Source organism: Ambystoma mexicanum, chromosome 1p (assembly GCF_040938575.1).
Source record: "Ambystoma mexicanum isolate Mex_15411 chromosome 1p, UKY_AmexF1_1, whole genome shotgun sequence".
Taxonomy (NCBI): domain Eukaryota; kingdom Metazoa; phylum Chordata; class Amphibia; order Caudata; family Ambystomatidae; genus Ambystoma; species Ambystoma mexicanum.
In genome coordinates, this window is record NC_090921.1 from 211,839,918 (window position 1) to 211,857,623 (window position 17,706).

General features: G+C 46.7%; 1 protein-coding gene across 5 annotated transcripts in view; it reads left to right on the plus strand.

Annotated features, from left to right (window-relative positions):
• LOC138567864 (retinal guanylyl cyclase 2-like) overlaps window positions 1–17,706 on the plus strand; it is a 419,705-nt gene that overhangs the window by 158,081 nt on the left and 243,918 nt on the right. For all 5 annotated transcript variants that reach the window (XM_069646359.1, XM_069646356.1, XM_069646366.1 and 2 more), the window contains 2 exons: window positions 5,340–5,436; window positions 5,820–5,960. In XM_069646359.1, coding sequence (XP_069502460.1) covers window positions 5,340–5,436; window positions 5,820–5,960 — 238 coding nt within the window. The remainder of the gene's footprint in view (window positions 1–5,339; window positions 5,437–5,819; window positions 5,961–17,706) is intronic.

Here is a 17,706-nt window from a genome sequence, read left to right on the forward strand (position 1 = left end):
GTGAGCATAATAAATTAAGATTGGGATATGTAAAGTGAAGCTATGAACCATATTACATACATTACATGCTACATACTGTGTAGGGAGTCCCAGCCATTCAAAGTGGAATCTCATCAATTCAAGGATTTTTTGGCATTAGGCGTTGAGCCTGAGTCACAACAGGGCACTAATCTCCAACCAAAGCGAGACTGACTATCATTTCTTTTCAGCAGAGCGTTCAGGCTCTTCCTTCTTCAGCGGCCTTCAATGCAAGGCCTAATAACTGAAACTGCAACTGAAGAATAGACATCAAGGTTAGATTGATCAGAATGGGAAAGATGAGATCAAATTTATGGGAAGCAGTGATTGATCGAGCAGCTGCCGCCTGCAAGAGGGATTTTAGAGGGTCAAGAGGAAGACTATGATGGATAACACTGCCACAGTCCAGACTGGATAAGACCAGAGCCTGACAGCAGTCCTAAAACCGCAGGCAGGGTTGCATCTTTTTTTAGCAGAGAAAATTGATAACAGCAGGATCAAGGAATCTTGTTGAATGGGATTCGAATTTCTGGTGAGAGTCGGGAGTACAACCCAGGGATTTCCCCACGGGGAAAGGGTACATGTAGACCACTGCCGAGCTGGGACAGTGTGGTGAGTCAATTGTATACACAGACGGAGGAAGTAGAGGAGGCAATCACAAGACCTGTGCTTTTGCTTGATTCAGTCTAAGATGATCTAGGGACCAGCCAATAATGACCGGCTGAGAGTTTGACCCTGGCTAGAGTGACCCCTGAATGTTCTAGTGACCAGCCAATCATGACTGGCTGACAGTTTGACACTGGCTAGAGTGACCCCTGAATGTTCTAGGGACTAGCCAATCATGACTGGCTGACAGTTTGACGCTGGCTAGAGTGACCCCTGAATGATCTAGGGACCAGCCAATCATGTATGGCTGAGAGCTTGACGCTGGCTCGAGTGTCACCTGAATGAACGATTAACTACTTATTTGTCTTCTTTAGTTTATTGTTCTCTCCATAATGTAGTACACTTATTGCTTTGTAATATTCCCACCTCTGCACCTCAATGTAAGATAGATTCATAGAATGCTTTGTAATCTTTGCAAACAGGTTTCGGATGCCACATCCATATTACAGCAGATCAAGGCGACAGGCGATAGTTTACCCATTTGTGGTAAATTTGTAAAAGCCTGAATGGGTTAACAACCAGAGAGTAAAACGCTCAGAGCATTAAAGGAAATACTCCAATACCGCAATCCGTCCATTATGCTCAAGCACTTTCCCAAACATATTTTCATCACCCACTAACCTTCCCGGCTTACTCTTGCTTCTGGCAATATCAAAACCAGACGAGGCTTCTGTGCACAACCCATGCTTTATCAGCAGTTACTCTTGGCATCTGGACCCATTGTTTAACAGCCTGTGCCATCTGATGAGTGGACGCCGCTGGCCACAGTCTTGTACCCTGAACTGATCAAATGACAGAGAGGTGGTCTACATTCTTGGCTGCTCAGATGGCAATTCCTGGACTCGTGGATGAATCATTGAGGACTACCAGTGAGAGCCTCTTTCTTCGCTGGGTGACTTGGTGATATGATTATCCTCCTCAGCCCCAATCAGATGGATTAGAGGGACCATGCTGTCCATGATCAACCCCAACAGGACCAATTGCAGCTCTGAGGTCAGAGAAGACAGGTCCTCACTTGGCTGGGACCAATGGCAGTCCCAGGCTCGACTGGGAGCAGTGGGAACCCCAATGCTCAGCTGGGGCCCCATTCTAGGCTATGCATATTGATAGCCTCATGCGCGACTGGGACTAGGGGAAGCTGTATGCTGCACTGGGACACATGGTAGCCCCACCCATGGCTAGGACTAAGAGGAGCCCCATGTTTGGCTGGTGCTAAGGGCAGCACCATGCTCGTCTTGTTATGCTTTGCTGGAGCAACAGGCAACTCCATGCTGAGCTGAGACCCATGGCAGACCCAACCCCACTGGTTATAGCTCCTGCGCATGGCAGGCTAAAATCTAACATGACTCTCAACATGTCACCAAGCATGCAGTCCCAAGACAGGAGACATGGGGCATGTGCTTTTCAGTCTCAGCTACACTAATTCTCTAAAAACAAACATGCATACCCTCTAGCCTGCACACATGGCAGAGACGGGAATTCCTAGGCAGACCCACGCCCCTTAGGTGCCATCTTCTAAACCTTGCTGCACATCCGGAATAATGAGTCCGCCAGAGAGAGATCGACACTATCAGAATGGCAAAGCCAACAGGGGGCTGTCTGCAGAGGTCAGTGGGGCAGTGGGGGAGGAGGCTGTGCTGGTTTGTATGCCTGGTTGTGCCCTTTCAAGCCTTGTTTTGCTCTCATATTGCTTGTCATATGTTTCCAGGCGTTGCTATGCCTTTTGTCGGGCATTCCCAAGATATAGATTGTGATGTTCAGCTATGCCAAGCTCTATCAGGTCACATATTATTATGCCATGTGTGAACTCAGAGCCTAGAAGAGGAAGTTCAATTGCCAGAGCTGACACCTCATAGACAGTCTAATTACAGGGACATTCGCCTGTACACCAGGTACGGATACAATCCACCATACACTAGTAAATGACATGGCCAACCACACACCACAAGGCAACCAGCGGCGTCACACGTCGCGATAAGGGACAGGCTACTATATCCTTCTGATTGCTTATGCTGGTCTACATGCAATGTTTTGCATAAGCCCATTTGAAATTCATAAAGGTGCACAATGATTTCCATTATGCAACTGCCTTAATCAAATCCATTTGTATTGTGTGCAGGGGCATCAGAGGATGGAAGTCACCCTGTGGTGTAGAACGCCATGGTGATATCAACCTTCTCAAACACAATATTATGGACAAACTAAGCTTTCAGCCTCCTACTCTGACACCACACCTCTCTACAACCATAGCACTGCAACACTGGATGCTAAATGCACTCATTGCAACCTCAAAGAACTCAAAATGCGTGCATGTAGGTCTAAACAAACTTGCACTTGATATCAAATGTGCTCAGGAAGTTTACACACACGCAGAGCTCAGGTTCATCTGGTCTTAATACCAGTGGTCAAGTCCTAAAAATTATCACTCATCAACAACCGCGATGGGATGTGATGTCGCCGGAAATTAGCATATTAAGGTGAAATATGCACATTTCATTAAATTGGTTTTGCATAAGCACCCAAGTTGCACTGAACGAGTGGCATTTGCCTTTCATAAAATCAACACACACACACAACCAAGAAAGGATATATTCTTCTAATAGCGTCTTTGGAAACGTTAAAAGGTGTGCATGCTTTAAAGTCCAAGAACCAATACAAATGTTTACCCTGGAACTTGCAGTATGGAAATGGGACATTTCACCTTTTAGTTATTTTTCATCAGGCTATATAGTGCAGTGGTGAAGTATCTGGCCTGCAAACCTGCAGTTCGATCCCCGAGCACGGCTTTAATTCATAAATTCAAAGAGGACATTCAATGTTTTTCGTTGGAGGGGGGGGGTGGCTGACCATCCACCCGCGTGTACCCTCGACTTTAGCCCTGCTTAGTACAACACAATGTTAAGATCAGGTACCTTGCTCTCCTCACTAGACCACTGCTAACTTCCCACTCCAACCTAATCCATTCTTGCTGGCCCCTAAAGGCCATGAGGCCATGCAATGTCAAAGAAGATGTACAGCGTAGACCAGTGGCAGCCTCATGCTCTAATAAGACCAATGGCAGCAGATACGCAACTGGGAAAAAGGTAGTGACATAACTAGGTGAGAGTGACTAAAGGCTTTAACATACTCAGCTGGTGCCAATGGCTGCCCTGTTCTCGACTGGGGGTGATGGCGACTCATGACTGCCTAGGACCAATGGCCGACTGACACCCAGTTGGGACAAAGGGCTGACACATCGCCAGCTGGGACCAATGCCCAATTCATGTTGACTGGTGCCAATGGATCCATACTACCCATACAATGTTCTAAAACCTGTAGCTGCTTCCTGCTTCAATGATACCAATGGCATTCCACGTGGTCTGTGACCTATAACACCCCCATTGTCCAGTGAGAACAATGGCAGCTCCATGTTCAACTCAAGAAAATATCCTCGTAAGCGAGTGACACCCAATGTAGGCCCATGTCGGGCTGCAACCAATGGCAGCTTCATGATCAGCAAACCTACAACATCCCTATTCTAGATCAATGGCACCACTCTTACCTGTCTGGGACCAATGGTAACGCCATGCTCAGCTGAAATTAATGGAAGCCCAATGGTCTTCTTCAATAAGTCACAACCCCATGGTTTGATGATACCAATGCCTGTCCCCTTCTTGGGGGGCACAAATGGGGCCAATGGCTGTCCCATGCTCGTCTACCACCAATGGCAACCTCGTGTTCAGCTGGGGCCAGTGACATACTTCCACTCCCCGGGGTTTTTAGTAGCCAATTCTAGGCAAAGACCATGGGCCAACCAATACTTAGATAAGACCTATGGCATCCCCATGCTCAGATGAGAGCAATGCCAACCTTATGTTTCCGTGGACCAATATCAGCAGCACATGCTTGGCCAGAACGGGTGTCAGCCACAGGCTGACCAAGGACATGCCTGATTTGCAGCAATGGGACTCCCATTCTTAGCTAGGCCATTGTCAGACCCGTGACTAGCTCCAGCCAATGGAGCTTCGGGCTCTGCTGAATCCAATGTAAGCTTTATACTTGATTTGCAAACTCTGCCCAGCAGACCTGCAGGCCATTGACTCTGTGTAGGGCAAGAGTCCCCTGTTCAAACCTGTTTTATTTAATTGATTTGTTCAATTTGAATTTTTGTTTAGCGCTAGCCCTACCCAGATGTTCTCGGAGCCCCTTGCATGGTTCAAAGTTAGAAAAGGTGGGAGTTGAAAAATGAAGTTAGAACATGTTTTGAGGAAAGCTTAGGCAGATCAGGCTGGAGACAGTTCAAGCCTCGCCACTCTCTAGCTATATTACAGCCTGAAACAACTCTATGTCTGTGCATATAGGGAAAGCAGAGAACTGGCAGGTACTATTTGTGTAACGTATGTATATATATATATATATATATATTTATACATATATATATATATATATATATATATATATATATATATATATATATATATATATATATATACTTAATTTTTGTGACTGAAACCCATCCACCCACTTTTTCTCTTTTTCTTTTTTATATTTCTTCTTGACTTTTTATTATCTCCTACACCTTCACTTACCCCTATTCCCCCCCCCATCTCTTCATATCCCTCACAATCCTTTTAATGACCTCTCCTTTCCTTTCTGGGCTTTTCGTTCAACATCAGGCGTCGGGTCCAACATGCAAATATGATGAAGGGACCCAACAAAATCCTGCTCACCATGGAAGATTTGGCTTTTATCAACACTCAGACCAGCAAAAAGGTGAGCGATTGTGTATTTTTACGGGTACTGACCTCTGTGGGTCTCCTGCTGGGAGCATTATGCAGTGCTTTGCGTCTGACCCTATCCCTATCTGTTGGCTTTCCTTGGCATAAACCGGTCTGAAACATTTCTATTGTCCTTCCTTGAACTAAACAAGCCCTAACCCTACCTAGTGGCCTTTCTCTCCTTCCTTGGAATAAACCTACCTAGTGGCCTTAATTGTCCTTCCTTGGAATACGCCAATCAGATAACACCTCATTTTCCTTCTATGGAATTAGAAAACACCAACCCTATCAATTGGCATTCCTTGGATGAAGACAGTCTCAAACCTATAGTCTATTGCCCTTCTTTGAACTAATCAGTTTGGACTTGTTACATTGCAGAAAGTGAGCAATGAGAGCCGGACAAGCTTGGCTGGCCGCAGCATCAGCGAGATGAAAAGCATGAAGACCCCACGGCACTCTGTGTCCGGCAAGAGCAATTCTGCAGCGTCTCCTGAGAGCTCCTCCGTAGCGGTGTATGAGGTAAGCCTCCCTCTTCAGCTATTACTTGACCAGTGGGGGCTTAAAATTTGCTGGTGCTTGGTAAATGGAAGGGCTTTTGGTAGAGAGTGCGTATCGATGGTACTGCTTGCCTTGCAGACTCATTTAGGCTGTGGCTAATTGTGGCTAATTGTGGGCCGAACCTATGTTTCTTGGGTAACCTCTCATTGTAATCTTCCCCTTAGCTAGTCGCCATTGCGCTCGCTGTCTGAGAGTCGATTTACTTGGGAAGGGCCATACAGAGCAGACTGCTCATTGTTGTCTTCGCTGTGAGCCGTCTACCTGTCACCATGAGTCTGATAAGATCTGCATTAGAGCACTTCCGCCCTAATCATTGAGTAGTGTTACCTCATTTATACTCCTGATGCCATCTGTTGGGGGGGACCCGTTCTGCCTTTTCTGAATTTCTCTTTAAGGAGAAAGAACAGGAATGTTATCAAATTAGCAGAAAGGCTTATTTGTGTCTTTCTTGCAGCCTTTCTTCTCCAACCCCTTTCTGTCCTCCTGTGCTTCTCCCACTCCATTTAACTACCTTAAGGACCTTCTCCCACCCAAAGATTAGAGCAGGCCTGGGAATCCCTGATTCTGGTACGATGACCTTCTACAGGCAATTACCAGGTCAGGGACCTCCTCTGAGCTGCCGTTAAACCATTAGCGCCAGGGTCGTAATGAGGCCCACGGTCTCGTAGGTAAATCGGTCAATCCTATGCAGAGGTGTTGGAAACCGGCTTGTCTGCCGTCCAGTGTGAGAGGACATCCAAATGGAGCTGTCCAGGGATAGTTGAAGGGACATGGATTTGGACCTCATGGTGGGATTTGCGGCTCAGTGCAGTCATTGACTTAGCCGTCAACCTGAAGAATATGCTATATTGTAGACATCCTTCCTGTCTCAGTGTGACTTAGCCCCATTTTCCGGGACATGGGTTACTTCTCCCTGAGTATATTTCTTGAGGTCAAGTAGAGCTCATCAGAGGTGCTCAGAGAAAGTGAGAAGGTCGCAGATGTCGGGGACCACCGGTTGGTGCTGGTCTCGTGACTCGAGGAATCTTCATTGCCGGGAAATGATTCGATGTTGCTCAGAGGAGTTTTCATTCTTCTTCTGCTCACTGTCTGATGACCCCTTATAATACCTTGAATTCTCTTCTTTCTAGAAAGTGTTCAATAGGGGCAGACAGTCGTTCTGATATAACTGTCCACCCGCCGTGGCATCGGGACCATTACTCGAGAGCATTATGTTTTCATTCGTTAAGCTTCATTGGGGTCCTAGAGTTCCTCTACAAACATAACCTCTTGCTGCAAACATACCCTCTTACTCTCCTGATAGCTTCCTTATGAAGCTAAACATGTGGAACCCTCTACTTATTGGAGAAAACAATACAAAAACAGTCTGATACAAAAAATAAATAGCGTGCCTGTAACGAGAGGAACTGGTCCTGGAGATTACTCAGAGCATTTCAAATTCAGCTCACACACACCTGTTAGCGCTGATTATAATATTAATGATTGAAACCACGCTACCAGTTCATGTAAGATAGTTTTGATATACCATTTCCAAATATACAGTTTAATAGAGGGTCACTTTCCTGAAGAAGGGTGCACAAACATCCCTGCAGTCGAAACATGTTGATATTTCAGATGTGCTTCTCAGACACTGATCTGATCCTTGCTTACATTCATGTTGCTTCTTTGAAGTTAGTAGTTTCTATTGGCAACTTTTGTGATGACATCATATTCAATAGATGCCAATTATTATTAATTTAAGGTTTTTGTAGTGTACAGATATACAAGAGACATAATTACGACCATAGAAAAGCATACATTGTTCAACAAGTCGTTTGGAAAACAATACACAGTCAATATAACGCATGCAGCCTACGCATTGTCTCCACTAGATTTTGAGGGGACGGAGTCCACTTTTTTTCAAACCATATTTTCCCCCGCTATGGCCTTTCCTTCACTAATGTGGCCACTTTGTTGTGCTGCTCTTTTTAGGGGAGATCATGCCATTCATAGCTGTGTTTTGCAGTCACCCTGAGCTAACATATCATGAGCACTGCATTTTCGTGGCAGCACCCCATCATTTCCCAGCAAAAAATACTGAGGCCGAAAATGTCGAATTTTTTACTGCACATTTCTACGCAATTATATGCGGGGTGGGGGGGTTAGGGTAATAATACATGTATGACGAGTATGGTGGTGGGTAAGGGAGGCCCGCCCGCACATATAATTGCATGGAAATGTGCAAAAAGAAAAAAGACAGTCGATAATTTCAGCGTCGGTATTTTTTTTCCGAGATAATCACATAGATCCCTTTTTTGTCACGGAAGTAAAAATATACGGTCGCAGAATCGAGTTTCCCCATCTCCTTCTTCCCTGTTCATCCCCACTCCTTCCATTTTACATCCTTTATGATGTAGAGAGTCCCACTTTTTTTACCATCAGACTGTTTTAAGCTTTTGTTTTCTTTAGTAAGCACGAGACATTGTTCCCTTCCGGGAATCTAACCAACCCGGCACCCTTTTTCTGGAGAGACGAAGTAAGATCCCGGAGTCCAGCTGGGCGGAAACCCGGCTCTCCCTAGCACCCTTCTTCCGGGGAGACCAGAGTAAGAGCTGAGAGTTCATCTGGGCAGAAACCCGGCTCTCCCCAACACCCTTCTTCCAGAGAGACCAAGTAAGATCTGAGAGTTCAGCTGGACGGAAACCCAGCTCTCCCCGGCACCTTCTTCTGGAGAGACCAAGTAAGATCTGACAGTTCAGGTGGGCGGAAACCCGGCTCTCTCCGACACCCTTCTTCGGGAGAGACCAAGTAAGATCTGAGAGTTCAGCTGGGTGGAAACCCGGCTCTCCCCGGCACCCTTCATCGGAAGAGACCAAGTAAGATCTGAGAGTTGAGCTGGGCGGAAACCATGCTTTCTGCAGCACCTTCTTCTGGAGAGACCAAGTAAGATCTGAGAGTTCAGCTGGGTAGAAACCCGACTCTCCCCGGCACCGGGGGAGACCAAGTAAGATCTGAGAGTTCAGCTGGACGGAAACCCAGCTCTCCCCGGCACCTTCTTCTGGAGAGACCAAGTAAGATCTGACAGTTCAGCTGGGCGGAAACCCGGCTCTCTCCGACACCCTTCTTCGGGAGAGACCAAGTAAGATCTGAGAGTTCAGCTGGGTGGAAACCCGGCTCTCCCGGCACCCTTCATCGGGAGAGACCAAGTAAGATCAGAGAGTTGAGCTGGGCGGAAACCCTGCTCTCCGCGGCACCTTTTTCTGGAGAGACCAAGTAAGATCTGAGAGTTCAGCTGGGTAGAAACCCGACTCTCCCCGGCACCCGGGGAGACCAAGTAAGATCTGGGAGTTCAGCCAGGCGGAAACCCGGCTCTCCCCGGCCCCCTTCTTCCGAGGGGACCAAGTAAGATCTGAGAGTTCAGCTGAACGGAAACCCAGCTCTCCCCGGCACCTTCTTATGGAGAGACCAAGTAAGATCTGACAGTTCAGATGGGCGGAAACCCGGCTCTCCCCGGCACCCTTCATCGGAAGAGACCAAGTAAGATCTGAGAGTTCAGCTGGGTTGAAACCCGGCTCTCCCCGGCACCCTTCATCGGAAGAGACCAAGTAAGATCTGGGAGTTGAGCTGGGCGGAAACCCCGCACTCTCTGCGGCACCTTCTTCTGGAGAGACCAAGTAAGATCTGAGAGTTAAGCTGGGTAGAAACCCGACTCTCCCCGGCACCGGGGGAGACCAAGTAAGATCTGGGAGATCAGCTGGGTGGAAATCCGGCTCTCCTTGGCACCTTCTTCTGGAGAGACCGCCAGTTGTTGCTGACGAAGCCACGCATTGTCACTGCGCATGTAGACAGCCTCTGCGCCTCTCTTATTGCGGCATGCGCTTCCAGAGTTGGACCGGGGCAGAAACTTGGTTCGGCCTCCAATGAAAAAGTGTCCCACAGCGTCAAATGGCAATTCATTCCGTTTTTGACACTGTTTGAGTGCTTTTTTTCATAAAATGTGGTGAAAATTGTTTATTTAGCAACACGGGTCAAATCTTTTAGCCGCTGGGTGAAGTAACTTATCAAACTGACTGACATTGGCCCAAAAAGTGGTCCACTTTGACCCAAAAAACTGGCCAACACTAACATTTTGCATTTTTGGTTCGGGCATTGCCCTTTTTCACTATAGGCCACTCCGAGCCTGTGTGCTTTTCAATATGAAATTCGAAGGATTCCCTTTGTTATACAAAATGTCCCACTGTCAACGTGTTAATGTTATGAGTTGGAAATTAGGTAGGGCCCTTTGATGGTCAAGCAATGCGTTTGTCAAGGGACTCTTGTGACAATGAATTGGAGGCAGAAGGGTGTGTCTAGCTAAGCAGGAATGTGCTGCCATGCAGAGGCCAATCGTACCAAAGGCCGTTCCCTCCAGCAACTCTGCCCTTTGGCCACAGGCCGCCTCCTTCTACCCCACAATGCATCAGGATCACCTTGCCCCACTCTGATTGGTTCTTGGTATACAAAGGGGGCTACTCTGACGTCATCATTTCTGTGGACTACTAGTTAGTTACAGTAGGCCTAGATTAATTCTGTTATGTCACATATAAGCATGAACTCATTAAATCGAGTAGGGTTCATGTAATAGAGATACAGACAAAAATAGATATAGATAGTACAGATTATGTTTTATTATGCTGTTTGCTGTTAATGCAATATGTAGTCATGCATTTGTAATTTTTTCAAGTAGTTTTTTTGAAGCAAGAAATCCAGTCCATTAAGGGCAATTCTTCGTATTCACAAGTTCCCAATGTGACTGAATTGACAATTATACAGAGCTAGAGCGAAATAGTGCTTCTAAATCAGTGAATAACCACCACCTATAGTGACAAGTGATTGTACAAGTATTCAATAAAGGACAACCAGACTGCAAACAGTAAATAGCATCACAATCGGTTGAATGTAGCCAGGCTGGAGGGTGACCTAACACGCGGTCGATGTCTAGATCTGAATCAAGGGATTGGAGGGACCAGTGGAATGGAAAGAACTGGTCCTTTAGACGTTTCAGCAAGGTGCCTTCATCTTGGGCCTGGAGTAGGTCTCCCTGGAGGGCTGCAATGTTGGTTGAGTCTTACAATTGCTGTATCACGAATGTGAGGAGAAGAATAGATTGGTTTCTGGGGTGTGGCGGCAGGCTGTGATCAGCTTGCTTGGTGTCTTCAAAGTGGGGAGACACTAGATGTAAATGCTTAGTTGTGTGGCATCTGTTAGGAGTGTGGAGGGCCAAAGATGCGTAGGGAGCTTGGTATCCCAAATTAATTCTCCAACGGCTGCTAACCTGGAATTGAAGTCCGGGGCAAGCGTTGGATCATGTCTGGAAGCGCAACTGCGCCTGAACCATCCACTCTGATTGGTTCAACTACACTTCATAACGTTCGGGATCTTTGGCACAGTAACTTCATTGGCAGCTTCCCTTGCTAAAACATGACTGTTGTTTCAAGATGGCTGCCATATAAACAAAGAGTTGAACCTAGAACCTCAAGTACTTTGGAATCCTGCCCTACTTTTAAAGAAACCATCCTATTTGGGGTGTCAAAAGAAGGGGGCACAGTTCTATTCGCTCAATACATGTTCTACCAAAGCTTTCCTCTTCCACTTTCGGGGGCTAAATATGAGATTCTGGGGATGTGAGGAGGCCACAGGAATCTAAGGATGTCCGAGGTGGGTTAAGAGTACCTTCTCTTCAGGCAGGTGTTACTGCATTAGGTCAGATGTGGGAACCCTCAAAAGGCAAATATTACAAGCGTAGGACCCACCTCCCCCTCATACAAGTCTGATCCTTTCAACAGCCATGCCATATTGAGGGTTTCCCAACTATGCGTGGCTGTAAGTCAACCTTGACTACGCTTTGCACAAAAACTAGTCTTACACCGAGCAACACAAGCTTTTGTGTGCTGCCATGAATGCTAGGCCTTGGCTGTGGTAGTGCTTGCAGGGTGGTGTGGGTAATAAATGATGAAACTGGCGCTATTGGCTACATTTTCCCACTTGTTCTGCACCAAATGGCTTGGAGCGAGCTTTTAGCAAGTGCCGGCGACCTTCCCGCTCTGTAAGTGAGGCTGAGCTATCTAGCATCCCTCGCTCCCTGCCTCCCGGCTCTGCTGATGTAGAGTAGGCCTCGGTCCCTGGTCTGTGACTGACTCCTCCTTCCTGCCATCCTCTAGGGAGAGGGAGGCGAGTATAGGGGCAGCCATATGCCTTTAACAAGCAAAGTCTCCGGCTCACCACCACTCAGGTAAGTTCATTCTCAGTTCATTCTGTCCTGCTGTTATTTGTCTATGCGGGTGGCACAACATCACGAGTGGCTGGGCTGCAGACGGGAGAGGGTTGGAGGCATTGAAGACTGGAGCACTAGGATTGTACAACTCCAGACCTCGAGGGCCGGATCCATGGCAGATTTTCAAGATACCCCTCATTAATATTCATGAGATTCATTTTTATACACTGATGCTAAATGTATGCACATTTATTCTCATGAATATTCATGAGGGATATCCTGAAACCCTGTCAGGATTCTGGCCCTCGAGACCTGGAATTTGGCAACCTTGCGGCTAGAGTGAGACAATTGTACTTTCTTCCCGGGGTTGTATTTCTTTTGTTGGGGGAGATGCCACTGCCAGCCTTCAGCTCCAGTCTAGTGAGACTGGATCTGCCCTCAGACACATGGCGCTAACCACAAGGAGTGAGATGATCGCCTCCTCAGACTGGTTCCAAGATTTTAAGAGAGTGATATACGGAGTGGTAGGCCAAGGTCATGCAGAATGGGGCATCGTCCTCAGGCTGTGGCGTCATCAGAGTGGTGCCACCCTGCAGCTGCATACAGACAGTCCACCCACACACCAACCTGCTACACAGTCCACATGCACAGTCTGCACTTCCTAATGCCTTGCTCCTTATCTCTCTTGCTGACTTTTCATGCTGCAATGGAGCAGTGTAGGTCAGGAAATCTATAGGAGACAAGATGTTTTCCATGGTCAAAGCTTGACTGTTTAGGCCTGAGCTGGAACCCGGCTATCCAGGCTCTCTAACCTTTACAACACCACTTCCATGGAGGGCTCTCACTCTTCTCTTCCTAAGCTGGTGCACAAACCGCCTAGGACTAACTGGATGTCACTTCTCCAGGGAATCCACTGCAAACTCTTTGGTGGAAAATTGCCACTCTGGCCACGGATGCGGTATCCTAAATGATGGACCATCGCTGCTATATGAATGGGCAAGTGCTGATTGCCTACTCCCAAGAGAGTAGTGGCCTTCAGGTATGCCCCAGACGCTAGCCATCCCACCCGCCACTCACCCCCAGGTGACACCCATCTTTCATAATGTTCTGTACAGTGGTAGAAGTGTATCAAAATAAGTAGTGGAGCTGTGACCCCAGCAGGAGACAGAGTAGGCAGGAAGGGAGCAACGTGCATCACATTTTTCAAGGGTTGCAGCCATGCTTGTTGACAGTCAATTGAGTTGCAACAGATTGGGTGTTAAATAGGAGAAGTGTGAAAAAATGTCACGACCTATGAGTATCTCACAACTCCTTCCTGACCACGGAAGCCGAATGGTAGTCGACCCTCCCAACTTGGTTGGTACGGGTGCCTGATGTTTGAGATAACAGGTAACCTCGAGACAGCCAATGGTGCAAGAGGGTTAGGAAGAAGTGGATAGGGAAGGGGAGTTAGAAAAACCGGATAGAGAATTAGGGAAATATGGTTGGGTAGGAAAGGGGGTGTTAAGGGAAAAGACGTACAAACACTTATACTTATCGTGCCCAATACTTGTGGTCACCCTGTGTAAGTGGCAAGTTGTTCCTTTTGTGACCGATTCTTTCTGTAGTATCCAAGGGGTCGTTTTATTTTGAAAAATGTTTTGGAAATTGTGAATTATAAATATTATTTGTTCAGTAACATTGGTCAAAACTACTACCAGTACAGCGCAGAAACGCATCAAACTGGACCACTATAGACAGAAAACGGGCCCACCATGACTCAAAAAATAGGCCCACATTAGCATGCTGTGCCTGCATAACCTATTGCCCTATAGGACAGTCAAAGACTGTCTCCATGTCAGCTACTACACCATGTTTCCATTGCAATCTCGGGATAGTACACTTTGAGCAGATCAAGACTACAAACCCCAGAATGCTTGAGGGTGTTACATCAAAGTCCATGCCTTGAAACCAACAGTTCATGTTGCCATTGAGCCATGTGCTATTCTGTCCAGTGGCAGGAAAGAGACAGGAGCACGAAGGCAAGAAGGGAATGTGGGCCAGATGGCAGGCGTGAGAGAGGAGCAGGCAGGAGAAAGGAAGCCGGTATAAGGCGATAAACATAAATGGTAGATGCAGGAAGGGGGGGCATGTGAGGAGGACAGAGATAAACAGAGAAAATAAGTGATACATGATGTGTGGGGTGAGATGAGTACATTAACTTATCTTAATAGAATGTATAGAGCGCAACATAAGCCCGAAGGCAATTTGGCACTAACGAGAGGCAGGGGTCAAATGAGCAGAATTAAAACAGGAAAGTCTTAAGTGCATGGCGGAACGCAATGTGGGACTCAGTGCTGCGTAGAGCGAAGGGAAGTTGGTTCCAGGCATCTGTTTTCGGACATCCTCACTTCTACCCCTTACTCTTACTCCTTACTCCATATTTGCCCTTTTCCTCAGTCTTTATCTTCACTCATCATTCCTCGCTCTTTACCCCGCCTTCACTCTTCCTTCTCTCGCCTCACTCCTCCTTTTCTCACCTCATTTCTCCTCCGTATCACTCCTGACTCGTCACACACAGTACATTTTAGGACATTCATAACCCTCGGTCCCCCCTCACATGTCATCCTTGAATCATCATTCCTCCTCCTCAGTCATCGTCACACCTCATAGCTTAATGCTCCTTTTCACAGCTCATGAGTTAGTTGTCTGTCCTCCACTTTAGTTATCTAACGAGTAAAGAATAGTGACATGTTAGGAATACGATTGGAATCTGATGAGGAAGGATGACTGTCAAGTGAGAAGAAGCAACGAAGATATCTTAAAACGGATAGTATTGTGTTAATTTTTGGACATCCTCAAATCTCCTCCTCACACTTCCTTCTCAGCCATTCTCCTCACTTATCAGACTACACTCTAATGTGCTTCACACTAATGCACTATATTCCAGCAACAGTGCATATGCTGTAAGTTCATATAATACAAACTCTCAGATGGTATACAGTAAAGCTTGATTTTGTTTCACAATACTTTCAGAGATTGGGATGTGTTCATGCCTTGTCATATAGGGAAACTTCAGAGTTGAGAAGAGGAGCATTAAGGAATTATGACCGAGGAGGAGGAATGATGACCGTGAAGGAGGAATGATGACCGTGGAGGAGGAATAATGACCAAGGAGGAGGAAGGATGACTGAGGAGGAGGATTGATGACCGAGGAGGAGGAAAGATGACGAAGGAAGAGGAATGATGACTGAGTGGAGAGGAGGAATGCTGACTTGAGTATGAGTGATGCTGGGTTTGACATAGGAACGATGACTGTCCAGAAGTAATGATGATTGGTGAGTAGAAATTATGACTGAGCAGAAGGGATGATAAGCTATCTAAGCACATTGAATGGTGACTGATGGGGGGAATGATGACTGTGGAGTATGGATAATAACTGAAGAATAGGAACGGGGTAGTTGATATGGGGAGTGGGAATGACTGAGGAGGAGGAGGAATGACGACATGGCAGGGGAAATCATGACAAGGCTCATAAAATGGTGACAGAGGAGGAGAAAGGATGACTGGTGAAGAGGAGGAATGGTAATTTAAGAGGAGAAATGGTTGAGCAGGAGGAATGATGACTGGGGGAATGATGGCTTAGGAGGCAGAGTGATAACTAAGGAGGGGTAGGAACCACTCATGCATGAATTGTGAAGAGGAGCAGTAAGGCATGAGTTGTTATGACAACTGATGACTGAAGGGCAGGAATGAGGAAATATGGATGACGTATCGATGACAGGTGATTATGCTCCAAATCGTACAGTGTATGATGCTCGAGAAAGAGAGTTAAGGAGGTAGAATGATTACTGGGCAGGAGGAATGATGGCTGGGGGTTAGGAGGAATGCTGACTGAGCAGGTGGAATGATGACTAAGCACATAGAATGATGATTGAGGAGTAGGAGAAATAACTGGAGAGTAGGAATAATGACATCACGAGGATTGATGGCTGAGCTGGAGGAATGCAGACTGAGCTGTAGGAATACTGACTGGGCAGGTTAAATCATGATAAAGCACATGGAATGATAAATGATGAGGAGGAATGATGAGTGAGGAATAGATATGATAACTGGAGAATAGGAATGGGGAGTGAGGAGTAGGAATAACTGTAGAGAAGGAATGGGGAGTAGGAATGATGACTGAGCAGGAGGAATGATTACTGAGCAGGACGAATTATGTCTCAGTAGAAGGAATTATGAAGGGTGGAGAGGAGGAAAGATAATTCGGGAAGAGGAGGAATGATGACTGGGAAAGAAGAGGAATGCTGACTGAAGAGGAGGAAATGTTGATCAGGAGGGATGAAAACTGGGGGGAGGAAAAATGATCACTGAGAAGGAGAATTGATAGACTATTAGGAGTGATGTCTGAGTAGGAGTAATGAAGATGAGGAAGCAAAGTGATAGCTAAGAAGGAGGAGTGAACACGCATGCATGTGTTGTGAAGAGGAGCAGTACGCTGTGAGTTGTTAGGACAATGTTTTTAGCAAAGGACAGACAAAGGCAAGGACCTCACCAGTTTGTGCCTGTTCAGGCTTGATAGGGTCATGGGCCAGACTTGCTATCCTGAATTTCATCATCTACAAAGTAGTCGCTAGACCAAAAAACACCACCATGTGTCACCTCCAACCAGAGCCTATCCCCACCCTCGCTAGGGTTCAAATGGCCAAGTGCCCTGGGCATCCCCCGACAAGCTACCCTAGTGATCCTCATCAAAATTGCCCTTGCCTCATCCAACACTCATGGCCACTCACTCACGCCCTTCATGATGGTTAGTGTTTGCACAACAGCCTCACACACCACAGAAATTGTGAACCTCATCTCATACAATAACCTTGATGCCCTCTTCATCACGAAATATGGTATACCCCATCTTCACACCATGTATTTCGATGTCCTCCTACCCCTAGGCTACTGCATAAAACATGTCGACCGGCCAGGGCCGGGGCAGGGGGTTTAGGCTACTGCATAAAACATGTCGACCGGCCAGGAATGGCAGGAGGCTGAGTGGCAATCATACACAGGAGTGATTGGCCACGCTCCATCATCTCCTCTCCCAGAGTAAGTTTGTTTAAATCACTCACCTGCTGGTTCTCTTTATCTCACAAGGAATCTACAACCTTCTACCTCATCTACAGACCCGGTCACAAGAAAGTGTCTTTCTTTTGCCAACATCTCCAACTTACTCTCCTCTGCCAAATGAGCGCACAGTAACAATGTCTTTCTCAGAGATGTTAATGTCCCTGAGTCTCACGTCGACAATCAAAAAGCACACTTTTCACACAGACTGAATCAATGGACCTTAAGCAAATTGTGCTCTTCCCCACACACAACAAAGGCAACACCCGAGACGTAGTCTTTACATAATCCCCCTCATCACCTGTGCAGACCATATCCCACTCGACTGGTCTGACCATGCTGCCACTCTATCCCACTCGACGGATCTGTCCATGCTGC